Source organism: Heterocephalus glaber, unplaced genomic scaffold (assembly GCF_053883595.1).
Source record: "Heterocephalus glaber isolate CG9 unplaced genomic scaffold, H.glaber_assembly_v1.0 deba00001564, whole genome shotgun sequence".
In the NCBI taxonomy this organism is placed as follows: Eukaryota; Metazoa; Chordata; class Mammalia; order Rodentia; family Bathyergidae; genus Heterocephalus; species Heterocephalus glaber.
Genome location: NW_028258351.1, coordinates 21,580,775 through 21,602,221, shown reverse-complemented (window position 1 = coordinate 21,602,221; position 21,447 = coordinate 21,580,775). Strand labels below are relative to the sequence as shown.

The following is a 21,447-nucleotide window of genomic DNA, read 5'->3' as shown; positions in this document are numbered from 1 at the left end:
AAGAAGTAGATTAGTTTCTGCCGCCTGCCTCACAGGCACAAGGTCCCAAGTTCGATCCCCGGTACCAAAAAAAAAAAATAGATTAGTAACCAGCACCCTAAGTACCCCTGGGTGTACACTCACTACAATCCCCCAGATAACCACTATTCTGACTTCTAAAGTTTTCATGTAACTGGAATAATGCTACACATGGTTTTTGTCTTCTTTTGGCCCATATTACATTCATAGGATTCACTTAAATTCCATTTAACCAGTTTCTTCCTCTCCAGAGTAGAGTTTTCCACTGTATGAGCACATCACAGTTTATCCATTCTACTGCTGATGGACATTAGCTTGTCTCCAGTGTGAGGCTACTATGAAGTTGTTGTACATGTGTTTGGATAAGGGTCCCCCACAGGCCTAGGGGTTAAAGGCTTGGTCACCAGCCTGTGATGCTACTGGAGGTAGTGGAACCTTTAGGAGGTAGTGGAACCTTTAGGAGGTAGGGTTTAAAAGAAGGAAGTTAGCCCTTGAGGAGCTATTGAGACCCCAGCCTTCTTTACTGTTTTGCTTCCCAGCCTTCATGAGGTGAACGTGCCTTCTCTACTATTTGCTCCCACCATGATGTACAGACCTAAAAGCAATGGCACCAACACACCATGGACTAAAACCTCTGAAACTGTGAGCCAAAATAAGCCTTTCCTCCTTGGTTTTTTATCTCAGGTATTTTGTCACAATAATGTAAAGCTGACTAATATAACGTGTCTCTTGGTGAACAAATGAACCCATCCCAGTTAGGTACATACCTGGAAGGGGAAGAAGTTGGTCATAGGGTAAGTTTTGCTCTGTTTTGCTAACCACTGCTAGCTTTCCAACAGGCTCTCACAAGCAGCTTTAGGTTACCACTTCCTCACCAATATGTGTGGTTTCTGTTTTGTTTTTGCCTTCGCCTCTTGGTAAGTGTATATTGGTGCCTTCTTATGATTTTGATTTGCTTTTTTTGTTGTTTTTTGGTACTGGGGATCGAACTTGGGTCCTTGTGCTTTTGAGGCAGGCAATGGAACCGCTGAGCTAAATCCCCAGCCCTAGATTTGCTTTTCTTGATGACTAATGAGGTTGAAAATGTGTTATTTATTGGCCATGTGAATGTCTGTGGAATGTCTGATGAAGTATTCCACCTATTATTTTGTATTTGGTCATCCTTATGGTTTGGATACAGTTTGTTTCTGTATGTGCTGGTGGCTTGGTCCTCAATGTAATGGTGTTGAGAGGCAGGGGAGCCTTTAAGAGGTAGCGCCTCATGGTGGGTGACTGTCACTGGGAATATGCACCTGGAAAGCATTAATGCCCAGCTCTTGGGAGTAGATTAGATCTCTTGGGACTGGTTTGGTTACCCCAAGAACTCGCTGCTATAAACTGAGTTTGGCTTCATTTGCTTCCTCTCTTACCTTGTGATCTCTCTCACACAGACCCTTACCACCTTTCCCCATCCTGCTTGTGGTCCTCACCAGAAGCTGATCAGATGCAGCCTCCTGCTCACGAACAGAACATGAGCCAAAATACAGCTCTTTTATAATAAAGCATTCAGCCTCACATATTTTGATAGCCACACAAAATGGATTAAAGCAGTCACTCTTTTCCTTATTGATATATAGGAATTCTTTGTATAAACTATCATTTCTCTCTCTCTAGTCCCAGGCCTACCATCCTGTGCATTTTAGAACATATGTTTAATAGCTTTTTAGGTTTTTGTTGAATGAAGTAGTGCACATGGGTGGAGAAAAATACACTTTTTGGAAGAGGGAAGCTTTTATTTTTATGTTAACAGCTTTATTGGGGGTATAATTTACATATGAAAATATTTTCTTGTATTAAGTGTACAATTCAGTGATTTACCAAGTTGTGCAATTATTACCATAATCTAATTTTAGAACATTTTCACTACCTCAAAAAGAAATCTTGTGTATGTTTGCTTACTCCCAGCCCTAGGCAACCACCAATCTATTTACTGTGTCTATGCATTTGCCTTCTCTGGACATAACATATAAATGAAATCATACAGCATGTGGCTTTCTGTGTTTGGTTTCTCTCACTTAGCATAATGCCTTCAAGTTTCACGTATTTTTGTCTTTTTTTTTCTCGTACCAGGGATTGAACTCAGGACCTTATGCTTACCAGGCAGGCACCGACACCACTGAGCTAAATCCCTGGCCAAGATTCATCCATGTTGCCGCATGTGTTACTACATCATTCCTTTCCACGCCCAACTGAGTGTCCGGTGTGTGGTTGTACCACATCTTGTCTATCCACGAGTGATGGATGTTTTGATTGTTTCCACCTATGGCCATTATGAACAGGGTTGCTGTGAACGTTCACTAGAAGTTTTTGTGTGGACACATTTCATTTCTCTTTGGTAGATACCCAGGAGAGAAGTGATTTAACTTTTTTTTTTTTTTCCCAGTACTGGGGATGAATCCCAGGGGCCCGGGACCACTGGACTACATTCCCCCAGCCCTTTTTACATTTTCTTTTGAGACAGGGTCTTACTAAGCTACTAACTTGTCCTAGCAGGACTTGATTTGCGACACTCCTGTCTCAGCCTCCCTCAATGCTAGGTTTATAGGTGTGTACCCACATGGCTGGCCATGTTTAACTCTTTTTTTTTTTAAGTAGGAAGATATTTATTGATAGGAAAGCTCCTGAGGGGCAGGAAGGGTCCGGAGTGGGTAGCCCTATGTTTAACGTTTTAAACAACTTTAACCGTTATATTTCTCTCCTATCCCTAGGTGACTGAAAGGTATATAAGCTTGTCTTGGGCAGAAAAGAAATATCTAATACAACATAGTTATAAATTACATAATTATAAAATTATAGAAAACTAAGAACCTGAGGCTTAGCTGGACGTGGTGGTGCCCGCCTGACATCCCAACACTCGCGAGCGAGGCAGAGGCAGGAAAATCGCTGTGAGTTCAAGGCCAGCCTGGGCTCCACAGTGAGTTCAAGGCCAGCCTACACTACACAGTGAGACCCTGTCTCAAAAAAAGAAAAAGAAACTAAGGTCTCCTCTCAGGGAATATACAGTTTAACCTGAATGTTATAACAGTGTTTATAGAATAACTTTAAAAAATACAAAAATCTGAATATAAAGAGGGCTCCAAATAGTCTATGCAAAATGATTCTGGAAGCATGGAAGGTCCACTTTTGTAGGATTCTGTGTTAGGCTTCAAGAGGAAGAGATGGAAATTTGAAACCATCCCCCTTCTGAGTTACTAAAGTCTGAACAATAAGGCTATTATTTAAACAAATCAATAATTATAGATTCAAATAAAGGTTCACAATATCACAGGCAATCTGGGGTAAGGAAAATGCAAGGGGGAAAGTAGACAAGGGTTTATCATCTTTCCTTTCAGGATCCTGGAGAAAACAGAATCCCAGTGTATTCCTTTACAATTCTTGGCATCCCGAACATGCAAGAGTTTTCACTTCTATTACAGCCCTGGATATTTTAGTTCAAAAAGAAATATTAGATAATTAATCACCAGGATTGCTGAACTACATAGGTCATAATTACTAATATTTGAATACTTAATGTGCCAGGCGTTTTTCTAAACAGTTTACAAGTTTACTAATTTAATGCTCTTTTTTTTCTCTCTCTCTTTGTAGTACTGGGGATTGAACCTCAGAGAGTGCTGACCTACAGCCACAGCCTTTAATTTATTTGGAGAAAGGGTAGCACTGAGTTGTCCAGGCTGACCTTGGACTTGTGATCCTCCTGCCTCAGCCTCCTGAGTCCCTGGAATTACAGGTGTGCACCACCACACCCAGCCACATTTCTTTTTTCTTTTTTGAAACAAGCTCTCACTGTGTAGTACAGGCTGGCCTTGAATATTCTTTTTCTTTCCTTTTTTTTCTGAGCAAAGTAAAAGTGAAGTGTGGGGGAGAAACTGGCTCTGCAGAGTGAGCTTGGGCCAAGTAAAAGAGGAAAAAGCAAGATAAAAGAACACCCTGGAGAAAGCAGGGCGGACTATCAGGAGGAAAAGCTGTGAGAGCTTGCCCTTGAATTTTCTACGTGCCCCAAAGTAGCCTCAAACTTGTGATGCCTCTGCCGCAGCCTCCCACGTACTGGGATCACAGGCGTGCACCACCATGCCTAGCCCTCATTTCATATTCCACTTTATGATACAAACTGCTATCATCTTCTTTTACTGATAAGGAAAATGAGGCTTGGAGAGGTAAAGTAAATCACCCAAGGGCACACAGCTAGAAAGTAGATGGGGGTTTGAATACTGGCAGTAAGGATATTTAAACACTAACTATATTTAATTATTGAAAGTTTCATGTTCCAGTTCTTGGATTCAATTTCCAATTACAATTGGGGAACCAGACCTAAAATTGTTGGGGGACTTGTCTGGTAGCGACAGAAGTTCCACTACTTACTAGTGTAGTCTTGTTATTATCAAGACTAATGTTGGATGTCACCAAAGAAAGCCCTTTCTTAAGATGCCATGTGGGAATGAGCCACAGGGCCTCACATTGCCTGACTTGGGCAGAGGGAACTAGAGGACACTGCTTTCCTCTCCACCCACAAGAAGCTGGGCCCAAGTTTAAAGCCCCACTTTCCCACTGACTGGCAGTCTGATGGCGGTCAAGTCACACCCCTGAAGCCCAGTTTCTTTGCCTCTCAGCTGGAGGTGACCGTCACCTCGTCAGCTCACAGGGTTACAGGTATGAAATGAACTGAAATAAAGAATTTGACAGCCAGGATCAGTTGCATGCTGCAGGAATGTTTGGGGTGGGTCCTTTAGAGCTGAAGTGTACAGAGGCTATGTCGGCTCAGATTTCTCAAGTCCAGACTGGATCACACACAGGTTGTTCTCAGGCAGCTCCAGAGAATTCTGGGTTGCAGGACAGACCAGCCATCCCATCCTGGACCAGGCCACATCATCAGGTAGGAAGCCTGGGGTCAGCCTGTGGAAAGTCACATGTTTTATTCCTCTTAAACTTGATTAATTCCTTCTCTGCACTGGGGGTTGAATTTATGGCTTCCCACATGCTAGGTAAGCACTCTATCATGCAGCCACATCCCTAACCCTTCTGATTGTATTTTTTGAGACAGGTTATGTTTTGGTCTCCCCGTTGATAGTCCTTCTGCTTTAATCACCCAGAGTGCTGGGATTATAGGCATGGGCCACTACATCTGGCTTTTAGAGACATTTTCTCTATCAGTTTTGCTCTTTTTTTTTTTTTTTTTTTTGCAGTGCTGGGGATGAAACCCAGGGCCTCATGCATGCTAGCCAAATGCCCTACTACTGAGCTAAACCTGTAACTGTGCAATTCTGTTTTAAGGAAGTTTTGTTTGTTGGTTATGCAGTGCTGGGACTCCAATCCAGTCCTTGTATGTGTTAGGCAAGTGCACTACCACTAAGGTATATCTACAGCCACTGGAGGGACTTTATCCATTTGTTTTTTTGGGTTTTTTTGAGACAGGGTCTCACTATGTAGTTCAGGCTGACCTTGAACTCACTATGTAGTCCAGGCTGGTTTTGAACTCAGAGGATCCTCCTGCCTCTGCCTCCCGAGTGCTGGGATTACAGGTGTGCACCACCACGTCTGGCACTGGTTTGCTGTTTTTCTGAGACAGGGTTTCACTGTGTAGGTTAGACTGGCCCTTGAACTCAGGATCCTCCTGGCTCAGCCTCCTGAATGCTGGATTTATATCTGTGTGCCATCACACCTGGTTTTAAGGGACTCTTTTTTTCCTGCCCTGGGAGTGGACCCAGGGCCTTTGCATTGAACTGCATCCTCAGCCCTTTTGTATTTTTATTTTTTATTCTGAGGCAGGGTCTTGCTAAATTGCTAAATTGCCCAGGCTGGGCTTGAACTTTTGATCCACCTGCCTCAGCCTCCCAGAGTGCTAGGATTACAAGCATGTGCTACCATCACATTCAGCTGTTAAGGGATTTTTTTTTTTTTTTTTTTTGGTACCAGGGATTAAACTCAGAATCTTGCACTTCTGAGGCAGGCACGGTGCCACTGAGTTAAACCCCTGGCCCTTAAGGGACTCTTAATGGTGCCTGTGGTCAAGAGTTTGTTCCCCTGTGTTCCTGGTCAAGCAACTGATGGACTATTGGGGAGAATCTGTGTTTTTCAAGTTGCCCAGGGTCAGAGGCCAGGCTAAGGTCTCAGTGGAAATAGTTAAATACAGACAGCTCAGCAGTGACTCTCTAAGCTAGTGGTGAGCTCCAGTTTTAAAGTTACTCAGGTGATTCTAATGTCCAGCCAGGATCAAGACCCAGAGAACTAGGTGAAGGGGCCCTGTGCCAGGATCTGACTCAAAGCACAGAGAAGAGTGCAGGACCCTAAGTCCCTTGTAGCCCCGACTAGTTTAGTAATGGGTATCTGGGCAGGAATAGTGAGGGATGTGGCTAGGGTAGGTATGTGGAGAGCCTGAGATGCTGCATAGGCTGAGAAGTTTATGGCTAGTGTGACAGGCAATAGGGAGCCATGGGAGGTAACTGAGCAGGGACACAAGCAGTCAGTTTAGAAGTACAAGTGGAGTATCTTCATCTGGAATATTTAGGACCAGAGTGTTTTGGATTTCAGACTTTGGAACATCTCCCCTCTTGAGGATGGGACTCATGCCTAAACATAAAATTCATCTGTCTCCATATACAACTTATACACATAGCCTGAAGGTAATTTTATACAATATTTTTAGTGCATCTGTGATTTGGTTGTGACCTAGGTCACAGGTCAAAAGGTCAGGTGTGGAATTTTCCACTTGTGATGCCGGGTTGTAGCTCAAAAAGTTTTGGATTTTGGGGCATTTTGGACTTCAGATTTTTTGGATAGGAATGCTAATCTTGTATACAGGTTAGGAAATGTACTATAACTTTTCTAAAAGACTAGGCTAGCAAAAACTCCTACCCTTCCTTTTCCTCTGTACCCTCCATTCAAGGTTCAGCACCCGAGGTCAGGTACTTGGCACACTTCAATGGAACGTGGCACAACCAACTAATGTTTGTTGACTGACCAAGTGTACACTCCTCAGTCAGCCCATCTGGATTTCAGGAGGGCAGGACCTAAGCCGGCCTCCCCTTTGCATGTAAAGCTAAAGGTGCTGATCCTCTCACCTTTCGCCTTTCCTCGGTCTGATTCCAGCTCTATCAATTCCGATTCCATCTCCCTGTTCTTCCCGCCCGGTCGCTCCGTTGTGGCACGAGGCCTCGGGGCTTTCCGGCACAGGCTCCAGGCTTCAGACCTGTCTTTCACCCATTGTTCAGTTTCCGGTGAGTCAAGTTCAACCCCAGGTTCACCCACCACAATGATGGCCACAAACACTTCTCCCCCCCCCCGCCCCCCCACACCTCGTAGGGAGGCGGCGCATTCCGGCTCGCTTGCCCGCCCGGCTCTGGCCACCCGGCCCACCCGCTAGGCGCAGAGGGGCGTTTCCCTCCCGCTGGCCGGTTGGCGGAGCTTGGGCCGAGCCCCTCTCCCTGCGAGCTGCCCGTCGGCCAGGCAGCGCCAGCCCGCGGCGGGCGTGGCTGCCATGGCCCGGCCCCCGGTCCGCCCCTGCTTTTGCCCCCGCCGCCGCCAGGGCCCCGCCCGGCCACTGGCCGCCAGTTCCTCTCCGCGTCCGCCCGCCCTCCCTGCAGCCCTCGCTCCCTCGCCGCGGAGCCCGCCTCGGGGATGCTCGGGGTCCCACCTCCCGGGGCAGCGGCGCGTTTCCGCGCGCCAGGGCGGCCCCGGCCCCGGCCGGCTCTGGCGGGGGCAGCCTGCGCCCCGCGTCCCCGGGAAGTTGTCTCCGGAGCCCGCGGCCCCTGGGTCTCCTCCCCCTGAGCCCCGCCCCCCAGCCCTGAGCTGGGATCCCCCAGCCGCCCGGCCCGGGGGCGTCGCCGCTCTTTCCGCCGCGCCTGCGAGTCTGCTCTCCTGCGTGCACCGCGCGTGCCCTGCCTGCCGGGGACCCCCGCGCACCCCCGAGACGGCGCGCGCCCAGAGCGCGGGAGCCCGGGGCGACGGGCGCCTGGGACCCCGCGGAGCCGCTGCGCAGCCCACGGGGCTCGGCAGAGATGCAGGCTGCGCTGTGAGCTCAGGCGCGAAGGCCATGTCCGGCGCCCGCTGCCGGACCCTGTACCCCTTCTCCGGGGAGCGGCACGGCCAGGGGCTCCGCTTCACCGCAGGCGAGCTGATCACGCTGCTGCAGGTCCCGGACGGCGGCTGGTGGGAAGGGGAAAAGGAGGACGGGCTCCGCGGCTGGTTCCCGGCGAGCTACGTGCAGTTGCTGGAGGTGAGAGGCGAGGGGGCCGGGGCGGGGAGACCCTCGGGCGGCGGTCCTAGTTGCACGGACGTACCTGTTGCCGGCCCCGGGATACGCGGTCGTCCCTGTCCGTGGGGCGCTCCCGGGGCAGCTTCTGTCGGTCTGACCTTTTCACTCTTGGAGGTGGCCAAGGCAGCGAGCTCCCCTGTAGCCGCGGGCAGCGCAGGCTCGCCGCGAGCGCTCCCCTCGCGCCGGCCTCCTGAGCACATCGTGGCGGCTCAGAGGAAGCGAGAACTTGTTGCCTGTGTGAGTTCTGGAGCGGCGGGCGCGGTGCAGGCAGTGGCCGGGTCCGCCAAGGGCTGCCAGAGTCTGACAGTCTTGGAAAGATGCAAGGAGGACTGGGGCGCTGCAGCCCCTCTTCTCCAGCCCCGAACCTGCTGACCCCTGGGTTCGGGCTGCCTGGCCGCCCCTGGGCCGCCCACTTGCGGGGTCAGCTGAGCTCTGCTGGCCTCCAGCCGGACCCTCATCAGCAGGCTGGATCCAGGGTGCGGCAGCCCCAAGCCTGAGCCCCCTTCCATGGTCTCAGAATCTGAACGTAGCTTGTTCTAGGGTCTAGGGTTCTGGTGTAGCCCAAGGCTTCATAGAACCTGCTGAGCCAAATCAGCTGGCTGTTTATTGTCTAGGTGACAATTGAGAGGCCACACTGTCACAGGCTGAGTGAGAACCGAAGTTTCTAAAGTCCTGTGTGTGTGTGTGTGTTTATGTTGGGGAAGATAACTTTACAGGAGTCCCTTTTGCTAAAAGGCTGCCTGACCCCAGGATTGTTGTAAAGACCACATTAACAATTATTCCCAATTAAGCATTCTGGTAAAAACGCTGCCCAGATCCAAGACACTGAATGCAGTTATGATTTTACCGAACCTAGTTCACTAGAAACAAAGTAGCAAATTTTGAATGAAAATGCACCATTACAAGCTCATGGTGGGAGGGATGGGAGGGGTGGGGGCGGGGAGCTAGGGGTGAAATAATTCTGGGGTGAGTTTGCCCCAGGGGTATCCTGTGGCGACATCATCAAAAATAGTGCCTGGCCTCCTAGAGGCACATTTTATTTCTTGCAAGTCCAGAGGAAAACAACAAACTCCCTTCCTCCAAATGGATCAGTCGCATTTGAGTAAAGTTTACAGGCTGCCAAGGAAAGGCCAGAATGAGCTTTCATGGGCTGATAACAGTACGTTCTGGGAACTCTTCTTGCTTCTGTGTTTTGAGCAGCAGTACCTGCAGGAAAGGCCCAGGTGTGTTTCTTGGCTTTTCCTAGCCTTTCTTGAGATTTAGAGGTAAAAGAAACCAAGTATACTGCTTTCTGCAGGAAGATCTGGAGTCTTCAAGCGTCTAGCTCAAAAGCCCTGGGAGAGACACATATTTTGGGAGTTCTGGTGGCCACATTTTCTTGGAAAATACTGATGTGGATGTTTGGGCTGGTGATATCTGTTGGGTGAGGAGTGTCCCTGGCTGGACACAGTCAGCGGTGTTGTTTTGAGTGGGAGTGAGGCTGAGTGGGTGTCAGTAAGAATGGAATGGCTCTGCTGCTTTTCCTTGGGATGGGTGAGGGAAGGTATAGACCAGGCCCAGGGGACAAAGCAGAATTATTAGCTGGGACAGCCCTGGGTGTGTCAGTGCCCAAGCACCTTTCGGAACACTCCCAACTAGTAACTTGCCACAGAAGTGCCCACGTGTGAGCAGTACCACCGAGAAGGGTATCAGTTTGTTGAGCACCTCACTAGGCATGATATGAACATTATCAACAGCTCCCCTGTGAAAGGAGAGGTGCTATCCCCATTGTACAGACAAGCAAACTGAGTCCAGGCTCAAGGATTCATGTTTGCATATTACGTTAGCAGCTCAGGTGGCTAAATATTGTCCCTTATTCCTCCCTGGAACATACATAGTTGCCCAGGCTTAGCTGTGCTGAAAGGTCAATGAAGGAATCTGTGTAGCATAGCCCCTGAGGTCAGTGTGGGGCTGAAGGGAGGCTACAAGGCTCGGGCTGAAGTGAGGGCAGCTGTAGCAGTGTGGAATGTCTCTGATGCTAACCCTGAAGTTTGACTTCATTGTGAGCCAGCTGGTTTTCCCACAGGTGAAGGCAAAGGTAGGCCTGAGCACATGGTCTAAGCCCTGAATGGGACTCTATGGCCTAGTGAGTCATGGTTTCAACATAGGATCGTGGATCAGGTTCTTGGTGTCTGGCTATCTCCTTACATGAGCAACCTCATCCTCAAGGCTGACGGCTGGGTACAGACAAAGGGTATACAAGTCCCTTGGGATTGGACGAGTCTTCAAAGATAGACTTAGTTGGAGAAGGTAGAGCTCCCAAAGGAGTGGCTGGTGGGAAAGGCTACCATTACATATAGAATTCTGAGACTGGAGGAGCCCAAAGGCAGAAGTTAGCACAGAAGCCAGGAGGGCAGATCAGGGGCCCAAGGTAGCGGAAGTGGTAAACCCCATGGGATGTCAGCCAGTGGGGTATCTGGCAGCAAGCTTGCTGGGGGCATGGAGTTCAGGTAGCTAGAAGAGCTGTTAGGGAAACAAGGTCATACATGGACCACACCAGTCTTCTAGGGCAGGAATGGGTAGTGGGTACCCAACTGGGAATTGCATCTCCAGCCTGCTCCTTACTGCGTGGGTGGAAGGAGTACAGCTAGTAAGCCCCATCTTAGTGGAGAGATGTGAGGCAAGAGCATGTGCAAAGTGGATACTCTCCAAGGGTTCCTCTCTCGTTCAGATGAAGAGAGGGGGTCCAGGAGGGGCTCCGAGGCAGATGTCACCATAAAGAGAAATTGGGAGGTAACTCTGAGAGGGCTGCTAGGTCTTCCTCAGGGGTCAGTCAGCCCATGACACCAGGCCATCTTAATGGAGGGTCTGGTTATTGGGAAATCTCTTTGGTCAGGACTCCAAGAAATTAGCAAAATGGTGCAGCACATACCTGACTTTCAGAAAATGGACTCCTGGAAAACCTCAGCCCAAGCAGGGCTGTATGGTGGGTCCTGTTAGGCCCAAGTAGTCTGGCCACAGGGGTCCTGGCTATTTAGGGTGTGGTACAGACCTTCAGAGGAACCAGCTACCCGCAGAAAATGAATAAGGCTTGGGTTAGTTAGCTTTCCATTGCTGTGACAGAATACCTGAGATAAACAACTTGCAAGAAGGAAGAGTCTGTTTTGGCTCATGGTTTCAGAGGTTATAGTCCATGGTTACTTGGCTCCATTGCTTTTGGGTCTGTGGTGAAGCAGAACATCATGATGGGGAGGGCATGATGGAACAAACTTGTTCATCTCATGGTGGCCCAGGAAGCAAAGAGAAAGACACAAGAAGGGGCCAAATAGCCAGGTTTGGTGGCTCACACCCTGTAATCTCAATGCTTAGGAGGCAGAGGCAGGAAGATCACTGTGAGTTAAAGGCCAGCCACTTGTGAGTTCAAGTCCTGGGCTACATAGTGAGTTCAGGGCCAGTCTGAACTACAAAGTGAGACTGAGACGTCTCAACTCCGACCCGCCCCCAAAAAGGGAAAGGGGCAAAGTCCTAACATCCTCTTCAAGGATGTGCCACCAGAGACTTAACTTCCTCCCACTAGGCCCTGCCTTCTAAGACTTTCATCACCTCCCAGTAGCACCACAGGCTGGTGACTAAGCCTTTACCATGTGGACCCTTGGGGGACACAAATGATCCAAACCATAACGAGCCCTAACAGCTAAGTCCCACAGCTGGCGGTGGGATATAAAAGCACTTAGATAAAAGCAGCTAAAAGAATCTTCAGTCATGAAGAGGGAGAGGAGTAGAAATTCTCACATCACTTGAAAGACACAGTAAAGGAGGAGCTGAGTTAATGAAGGGGACCTGAGACCAGGACTGGAGCCTGAGGAACATGTTTGCCAGCTCCAAGCCAGGCCCCCGATCACCTGCCTAGACCTGGAGTCCCCATATGTGGGGAGATTTCCACCAGGGTACAAAAATAGTTTCTGCAGAAGGTGGATAGAGGAAAAAGAGTCTGCATCTCCATCCCAGGGAACTTGGAGAGTCAGACGTGGTCCTAGAAAAAGTCCAGAGGCTGGTCAGGTCCCATGGCTAGATGGCTGAACTGGGCCCTGGAATTCCTTGTGCTTGTTTTTGACTACAGGGAAGAAAGTAGTGACCTACAGGCTATTGGAAGAAAGACATCTCCAAAAACTCCCAGAGTTCTTGGGAAATAATTTTGGAGGGGTATTAGATTGGAATACAAACAAGAAGAGGTTTCCTTTAACTAGGTACTGTTGTTAGTATTCATGAGCTGGCTGGAAGGTCCAGACCTCACAGGTGCTGTTGGAATTGGAAGGCGTTCCCCAGAAGGCATGCGTTGGAAACTCAGTTCCCAGGGCAGCAGTGTTGGGAGGTGTTTAGGTCCTGAGAGCTTCACCCTCAGTACTGGATTAATGCTAATTATAAAAGGGTCTGACGTGATGAGTTTGCATGCTTGCTCTCTTGTCCTTCTGCCTTCTGCCATGGGATGATGTGCCTGGAAGACCCTCACCAGATGCAGGCACCTTGACGTTGGACTTGCTAGCCTCCAGAATTATAAGAAATACGCTTCTTTTCTAAATGACATAGTCTGTGTATTCTATTATAGCAACACAAACTGGACTAACACAGGTGTTAACATAATATGGCTCTGCTTGCTGGTGGAGCTGGCAGGGATGCAGAAGGTCACCTTTGAACTCCAGCTCCTCTCCTCTCTCTTCTGTCTCTCATTTTGGGTCCATGTGATTGTGCTGCGGGAGTTTACAGGGAGTGGCTTGTGGGACTCAGTCATTATTCAGGAATGATGCTTTATCTATTGCTAAGTAATAAGTCACCCCGGAACCTATGTTGCATAGTTCTGTAGATTGCTGGTGCTCAGCTTAACAGTTCTTCTGATGGTCTGTCTAGGTGTTGCTCATGCAGTCGTAATCAAATGGGGACTGCAGCTGGAATCCAGGTGGCTGTGTTGGGCGGGACCTCCAAAGTGGCTGCTTCCTTCACCTGTCTGTGCCTTGTGCTCTTCCGTGTGGCCTTCTTCTCCATGTGCTGTGTCCTCTGCCAGGCCCTTTCCCACATGGCCTTTCTCTTCAGCAGGGTAGCTGGAGCTCTTACATGGTGGCTGGAGCACAAAGGCATAAGTTGCCAGGCCTTCTTAAGGCTTAGACCCAGGACTGGCATGTCACTTTTGCACATTCTGTTGTGAGTCACGGCGCCAGTCCAGAGGCAGTGGGGAAGGGGGGTGGGTACAGCTATGGAAACATTGGAAGCTTGGTTCCTTGAGGGCCACTTTGCAGACTAGCTGCCTCAGAAGGGTAGGGTGGAGACACATGGGACACATGATCCATTAGAGGGGAGCCAAGGGGTGTCAGGCCAGGCTGACGAGAGAGGGAGCCCCCAGAGGGAGACAGAATGAGGGAGACTTGGGTTTTCCGTTTAGAGTTTCTCTGTTGCCAGCCTTGGAAAATGGTTGTTTAAGACTCCAGGGGTTTCTTTATAGAGACTATGTAATTAATGATGTTGCTGGAATTTGAAATCAGATTTGTCTGTCCACTAAGCCATTGGATATACCAGCATTCTCAGGTCAGGGCTCTGAGGATTCATAGACACAGTGTATCTGAGCAGCCTGACATTTAGTAAATGCTTGGTGTGGTACCCAAATTGATTTTAATAGAGAGCCTCTTTTGCCTGTAACGTGAAAATCAGCTAAAATGGGTGTGACCTTTACCCTCTCGCCAATATTTTTCAGACTGACTCTGTTCACAAAAGATGTAATTAGAGTTGTGGCTCCAGATGTGTAATTGGGACTGAAATCATGCCATCTTTACTAAGTCATCCCGCCCTTTGATTTGGAGGCTGTGCCTGCATCTGTAGCTCCTGCAGTTTGGAAATCTACCTGTGCCCACCAGCCTGTCTGCCACCGCCCAGCAGGAGCCACTGCTGTCTCCATGCTGTGTGCTGGCCTGGTGAAGTGGCCACTCCACAGGACTTTAAAGCGGTGGGCAGGGCATCTGGATTCAGTGCACTCAGGGCATCTTCACAAAAGTTCCCTTAGCAACAAGTCGGCAGGAATCCCTGACATCTCTTAGCCACTGTGAATCCCTGACATCCATTTCTTCTTAGAAATGTGAACAAGCTGCTGGCCTTCTAGTATTCTTCTCACTGGAAGAGGCTCATCCTGTATCTGATGGCTTGGTGGATGATGCTAGTCCTCACTTTGCTGGTGAAAGTAAATGTTTGGTAAACCAGGAGGACTTGTATGCATTTAAAATATTATGACTATTATCAGGCCACCCCAGGGAACATTATTCTTGCAGCTTGCTCCCTTATTACTCACAGCAGCGAGGCAACACATCATAAGCTTTCTAGTAGAATGTCAGGATTGATCCTCCTTTACTTAACTGCAAGATTACTGGATTCTTTCCTTCCTGCTTTGGCAAGGCTTCTGGGGTGCTGTGGAGAGAAGTAGAAATGGTGGTTAACAGGTGTGTCTGGCTTTTCCTTTGGCAGACCAGACCACGGGGTGACATTATGAAGGTTTAGTTATAATAGTGTATGAATTGTGAGAAATTTATGTGGAGTCTTTTTTGTTTTTGTTTTTGTGCTGTGGATTGAACCTAGAGCCTTAAACCTGCTAAGTTAATAATATACAATGCAGCTACATCCCTAGCCCAAATATGGAGTCCTAAGAGGATCCACCCACTTCCACATTTAGTATCTCCTCTGTCTACCATCTGATACTTATTTTATTAGTATAACTTCCTGGTTCACTGTATGTACTTCTCAGGCTACAAACTGGTATGCTGATAAACCCAGGAACTCAAATTTCACATGTCAAAACTAACCAGGCACGGGGGCACAGACCTGAAATCCCAGCTACTCAGGAGGCTGGGGCAAGAGGATCACGAGTTAGGCCAGGCTGGGCATCTTAATGAGACTGTCTCAAAAGAGAATAACAAAAAGGCCTGGAGGTACATGCAGCTCAGTGCTCCACAGGTTAAATCCCCAGAACTGCAAAAAACCAAATCCAGAAACAAAACAAGACTAATGTCATAATCTTTGTCCTCTTCTTGCTACCTTCTACCTCAACCCTCCAAACCTTAGTGATTGTCACCTCTGTCTATCTACCAAGGCACCTGACATTTTTCCCCTCTCTTATCTTTCCTCTCCTATTCATTAGTTAGCCAGGCTTGGCTATTCGCTCCTGGAAGATTTTGCAAAGCCTCCTCCTCCTCAACTTGCATTGGCAAACCTTTTCTGCACAAGGCCAGGAAGCAGTTTAGGATTTGCAAGCCAAGATGCAAAATCGAGTTAAAGCTGCCTTCATGTGACCTGCAGTGTGCCAGAGTCAGTGAGAGGTGGAGAGGGCATCTCGTATGTGCTCTGTTGCAACAGCTCAACTCTGCTGGTGTGGCGCAGAAACTACCATGGGATTGTCCTGAAACAAGTGAGCTTGCTTGTGTTCCAATAAAACTTCATTTGTTTGGATCTTCAATGTTCCCCAAAGGCCTGTGTGGTAAAGGCTCAGTCCCCAGCATGGTGCTGATGGGAGATGGTAGAGCCTTTCAGAGTGGGAGACTAGGGCAGAGGGCATCAGGGACCTGAGCCTCTTCCTTTTCTCTTCCACTTCCTGGCTGTGAGGTGAGTAGTTTTGCTCTGCCATGACTTCCTGCCCAGAGGATGACATACTGTGCCCCTACTGGAGGCCTACAAGTGAGGGTCCAGCCAATCACGGACCTCTAAAACATCAGTAGAGTGTTTGCCTAGTGCGTGTTCCATCTCCAGCACTGGAAGATAAACGGAGCCAGGCATGGTGGTGCACATTTGTAATCCCAGTTATTCAGGAAGCTGAGGGTAACAAGTTCAAAGCCAGCCTGGGCAACGTAGTGAGACCCTGTTGCAGAATATCAATAATAATAACAATAGAGCTTGGGATGTATGTAGCTCAGTGGTAGAGCAGTTATCTAGTCTGTGCAAGGCCCTGGGTTCCATCCCCAGTTCTGAAAAAAAACAAATAAGTTAAAACAGATTTTATTTATATTATAGATAATAAGTTTGAATTTAGTTTTCTTCATGTGTCATGAGATACTATTACGATTTTTTTCCATCATTTACTAACATAAAAACCATTTATAGCTTGTAGGCTGAATGCCTTTTTCTGTTACGTGCTCAGATATTTGCCATTCATTTGTCTGTTGCCTACCCCCTTGAGTGCCCAACGCAGGCTATGAACGCTGATTTTAAAGTGTGGGAGGCAAGGTAAGGAATCAACACAGAAAAGAAGTAGGTGAAACTGTGTGTAGTGGAGAACACCTGGAATCCCACCTCTCCAGGAAGCTGAGACAGGAGAATTGCAAGTTCAAGCCTAGTCTGGGCAATTTAGCAAGACCCTGTCTCAAAATAAAAAAATAAAAAGGGTCGTGGATTTAGCAGGCCATGCCTGCCTTGAAAGCACAAGGTTCTGAGTTTGATCCCCAGTACTGCCAAAAAAACAAAATAAATTTTTAAAAAGTGAAAAAAGACTGGGGATGTAACTGTAGCTCAGTGTGAAGGTTCTGGGTTCAATCCCCAGTACTGCAAAAAATAAACATAAGAGAAGCAGGCTCATTTTCTAGTTCTTCTAGTTGGTAAGATAGCAGATTAGCAAAAAGTTAATTTCAGAGTGCCATGGGGCCAAAAAATAGGTGCTGTGATGCAGTGAGGGTGTTATGGTGAATGGGGAGTTCAAACGGCAGTCGAGGAACTTCTCTAAGGAGGCGATAATCACCACACACGCGAGCGACAGTAGTGCAGGCAGCCTGAGCGTTGGGAAGAAGTAATTTGGGGTCGAGGGGATGACAAATGCACATTTTCCTGAGTGGGGGAGCATGTGTGATCTGGTAGGGAGAACAGGAGGATTTGGGGACAGGTAGGATGGTGAGCAAGGCCAAGAGGAGTTGGAGATGTGGCTGAGAAGGAGGTTGGTGACACACAGAAGAACCAGGGAGGCCTGGCAGGGGCAGAGCCTCTGACTTGATGGCAGGGGAAGTGATTTGGCCTGGTTTGTTTTAGAAAGCTTGTTCAGACTGCACAGTGGAGGAGGGACTTGGAAAGGGTGGGAAGAGAAGCAGGGAGACCACTTCGGAAGCTCAGAGCGGGGAGTGGGAGTGGGGATGGAGAGGTGGATGGATTTGGTGTGAATTTTGCAGGTAGAGTCAACAGGTCTTCCTGGCACATTGATTGGGCTGGGGACTCAGGATCTCACCTCTTGCAGGTCGGTTGCAGTATACTCCCCCTGTTGTGTTGTCCCCATCTGTCACTCCTTCATTCTGTCACTTCATTCTTCCTTAAAGAATGAGGCAAAGGGCTTCAGGGGGCGAATGGGATAAAATAAAATAAGATTTATTAATAAAAAAGCCCTACAAAAATGGTTTTATATCAAAAACTCTTATTCTACTCTGAGTTGATGTGTGAATTATATCTCAATGAAGCTCTTTTTAAAAAATTAAAAAAAAAAGAATGAGACAAAGTTCTCATAATTGGGAAAAACTTAATGTCCTTAATGCAAAAGTGTCTTTATAAGTTTTTTGGGGGGGGTCCTAGAGATTGAATCCAGTGGTGCTGTACTACTGAGCTACATGATCTGCCCCTTTTTACTTTTTATTTTGAGACACAGTCCCAGTCATTAAGTTGCCCCGGCCGGCCTCCATCTTGTGATCATCCTGTCTCAGCCTCCCAAGCAGCTGGGACTATAGATATGTGCCACCTTACTGGGGTATAATTAGTTTTTACTCACTTTTTTTGAAGACCAGAGCTGGCAGCTATATTGAGGGCCTCTCATGTGTCAGCCAAGTGCTCTACCATTGAGCTACAACCTGCAACTTACAAGTTTTTTTTTCTTTTTCTTCCCAGTACTGGTTTCTTCCCAGGACCTTTTCACTTCGCAACATCCTTAGCCCTTTTTATTTTTATTTTTTATTTTGAGACAGGGTCTACTAAGTTGCTAAGTTGCCCAGGCTGGACTTAAGCTTTCAATCCTCCTGCCTCAGCCTCCCAGAGTGCTAGGATTACAGGTGTGCACCACCACACATGGCTCATAAATTATGCTTTATTCTTTAACCTCCCAAATAAAAACCACAGAAGAACACATCGGCATGAGAATGGGCAAAGTATTTGATTAGAAACTTTATAACAAAAGGTATCAACGGGCTGGAGATTTAGCCCAGTGGTTCTGCTGCCTGCCTCGAAAGTGCAACGTCCTGAGTTCGATCCTCAGTTCCAAAAAAAAAATAAAAGGTATCAACATTGTCCCTCTCACAAATAATTAAATAATTGCAAACTTAATGAAAAAGATAGCTTTAAAGAGAAATATTAAAAAAAGCAAGAGAAAGAATGGGTATTGATAGTTTGTAGGAAAAGATTCCATGTTACTTAGAAGTCCTAACAACATATATACCTCTGACACAGCAGTTGCACTTCTAGGAATTTTGACTCAGGAACCTCTGATAGTCAAGCTATGAACCTCAGAGATTTTGGTGAAGCACTGTTTCTTTTAGTGTAAGATTGGCCACACCCTAAATGTCCACCATGAGGAATTGGGATCACCTGTTTTAGCAGAAGAAAGGATGTGCAAAGGGCTCAAAAACTGTATGGAAGCTAATTTTTTTTTTTTGGTTTTTTTTTTTTTTTTGTTACTGGGGATTGAACTCAGGACCTTGCGCTTTTGAGGCAAGTGCAGTGCCACTGAGCTAAATCCCCAGTCCCTGGAAGCTAAATTTTCCTACAAGATTTTTGTTTTGTTTTTTGGTACCTGGCATCAAACTCGGGACTGTCCGCTTGTGAGGCAGGCAGCGGAACCACTGATCTAAATCCCCAGCCCCTGGAAGCTAAATTTTAAAAATAAAAATATTAATCAATAATGCTGCATACTTTCATGGAGTTAGCATACTGTTGACTTTCTTATGGTAGGGTAAAAAGAGATGATATTACCCAGAAGTGAGTTGCTTTCGTAAAGCAGGAACTGTGTGTACTGTACATTCCCTGAGTATCCTTGTGTGGAAAGAACAGGTTCCAGGAATACATGCTGGCCACAGGCCACATTCTTTTAAGTATCCCCAATAACAGCAAATCTTGTTTTTTGAGGCGTGGATTTGATTTTTTTGGGAAAAGCCAAATTTTATCTAAAGCCGTTTGGTGTGTCTATGCATGTGACTGTCTGTCTGTCACCTTGTTGCAGAAAGAATTTAAGGAAGCTTACCAAAAAGCATATGGCACAGTAAAATAAATGCATAAGTACGTAGGGAAATCTGGGGATATGGGAAAAAAAATGAGGGAAGGTAAAGTGAGATGACTGTTGGAGTAAAGTCTGATAAGTGGAGAGGGTTATTGAGTTAGCACTCTTCAGGGTTAAAAAATGGGTCCAGTCCTCAATTTGGACCTGCGTTGAGCAGTTCTCAATGTGCAGTAACAAATGTTCTGGAAATGGCAGCACTGTGGAGGTGTGTTGGTCAGGATGAGTGAGGATATGCAGCTAGAATAAGAAACCCAAATCTCAGAAGTTAAAACAACATAGGTTCGCATTTTCCCCCCTGTGCTGGGGATTGAGACCAGGGCCTTGTATATGCTAGGCCAGCACTCTACCACTGAGCTACAATCCCAGCCTTTTAAAAAACTATATTTCTTAAAATTAATTTTATTGGTACTTTTTAGATATACATAATGATAATACTCACTATAGGGAATTTGTACTTGTACATGATATATCTAAAAATTATATTTTGAAGCTTACATGTAATGGAATAAGTATCTGTTATGTAATCTACATGTGACTTTTATAATCTAGTCCTGTATTTTAAGATCGTGCTGAAATTTGCCACTATGGGCATGAATGATCACTATTTGCCGGTTGTATTTAAATAAGTAAATGTTTAAGGAATAAACAAAATAATGGTGTAGTTTGGATTAGTAAGAGTTTAGTTTTTTCCTCCCTAGAAGACATAAGTAATGATTTTTGTGTATTTTTTATGGAATGCACTCATAAAAAGGACTTTTAAGAAATTGTGGATGTGACTGCATTGCTCAAATAAAATTTAAGTTGTAAAATAGTTTTATAACAAAGTATTGACATTAATTAATATTTTAATATGGATGGAAGTTGCATAGAGTCAAATAAATTAAAATCAGTGATAAAAAAGTTGTATTTTGAGACAAGGTCTCACTAAGTTTTTCAGGCTGTCCTCGATCTTGTGATCCTCCTGCCTTAGCCTCCCAAGTAGCTGGAATTACAGGCCTGCACCCCTGTGCCTGACTTCAGCAGTGCTTCTTAAACTGAATTCCGTGCTTCTAGGAGGTTTCTTGCATGAATTCATTCTCTCTCTCTGTCTCTTTCTGTTACTGAAATTGAACCCAGGGCTGCATTGAAGCCAGCACTAAGCTTTGTCCCCACCCCAACCCCTTATTATTTTGAGGTGGGATTTTGCTGGATTGCTATATTGCCCAGGCTGGGCTTGAATTTGTAGTACTCCTTCCTCAGCCTCCTGGAGTACTGGGATTACAGGCATGTACCACCAAGCCTACCACCTTAGATTTTTCTGGACTCAGCCAGGGATGAGGCCTTGAGTTTTGCATGTCTGACAAGGTCTCATGTGCTGTTGATGCCACAAGCAGTTAGACCACAGTGTAGACTTGAGGAGGTGCCCCTTGCTCCTGAGAGCCATGGCTAGCTCATTCTTTCAGATCAGTATTGTTGAGCACAGAAAATAATACCCTAAAGTGTGGCACGTTGACATTCTGTGCACTGTGAACTAAAGGAGAACCAAGGATCTCTGGCCTTCTCCCTCTCCTTACTCTTGTCTTTCACCCTTTCCCCTCCTGAAACTCTGATGTTCCCTGTTATGATTTATATCTAGATGTCTCCCCAAGCCTCATGGGCTCATAAATGGGGCTCTTGGGAAGTAACTGGATCATGGGGGTGTGATAATCACCAGTAGATTAATCCACTGATGAGTTTATAGCTAAGTGTGATGTTGGGAAGTGAAGCCTGGTTGGAGGAAGTGGTCAGTGGGGCGTGGCCTGGAAAGGTCTGTCTGCCACCCTCCTCCCTTGATCCAGCTGTCTGCTTCCTGCCTGCCACGCCATGAGCAAGCCTCCTCTGTGCCCCTCTGCCATGCTGCCCTGCCTTGGAGCCAGCT

General features: G+C 47.0%; 1 protein-coding gene and 1 long non-coding RNA gene across 3 annotated transcripts in view; one reads left to right on the top strand and one right to left on the bottom strand.

Annotated features, from left to right (window-relative positions):
* Nucleotides 1–1,792: 1,792 nt before the first annotated feature.
* LOC147823919 (uncharacterized) lies at nucleotides 1,793–8,928 on the bottom strand. The gene is made up of 3 exons (XR_015443242.1): nucleotides 8,331–8,928; nucleotides 7,113–7,240; nucleotides 1,793–4,947 (listed from the first exon to the last, which is right to left on the bottom strand). It is a non-coding gene; the product is annotated as an uncharacterized LOC147823919 (long non-coding RNA).
* Gas7 (growth arrest specific 7) overlaps nucleotides 7,978–21,447 on the top strand; it is a 228,466-nt gene continuing 214,996 nt past the window's right edge. The window contains exon 1 of one of the 2 annotated variants that reach the window (XM_004857526.4): nucleotides 7,978–8,266. In XM_004857526.4, coding sequence (XP_004857583.1) covers nucleotides 8,084–8,266 — 183 coding nt within the window. In that variant the 5' untranslated portion in view covers nucleotides 7,978–8,083. The remainder of the gene's footprint in view (nucleotides 8,267–21,447) is intronic. The other variant, XM_021238520.2, reaches the window with a different exon arrangement.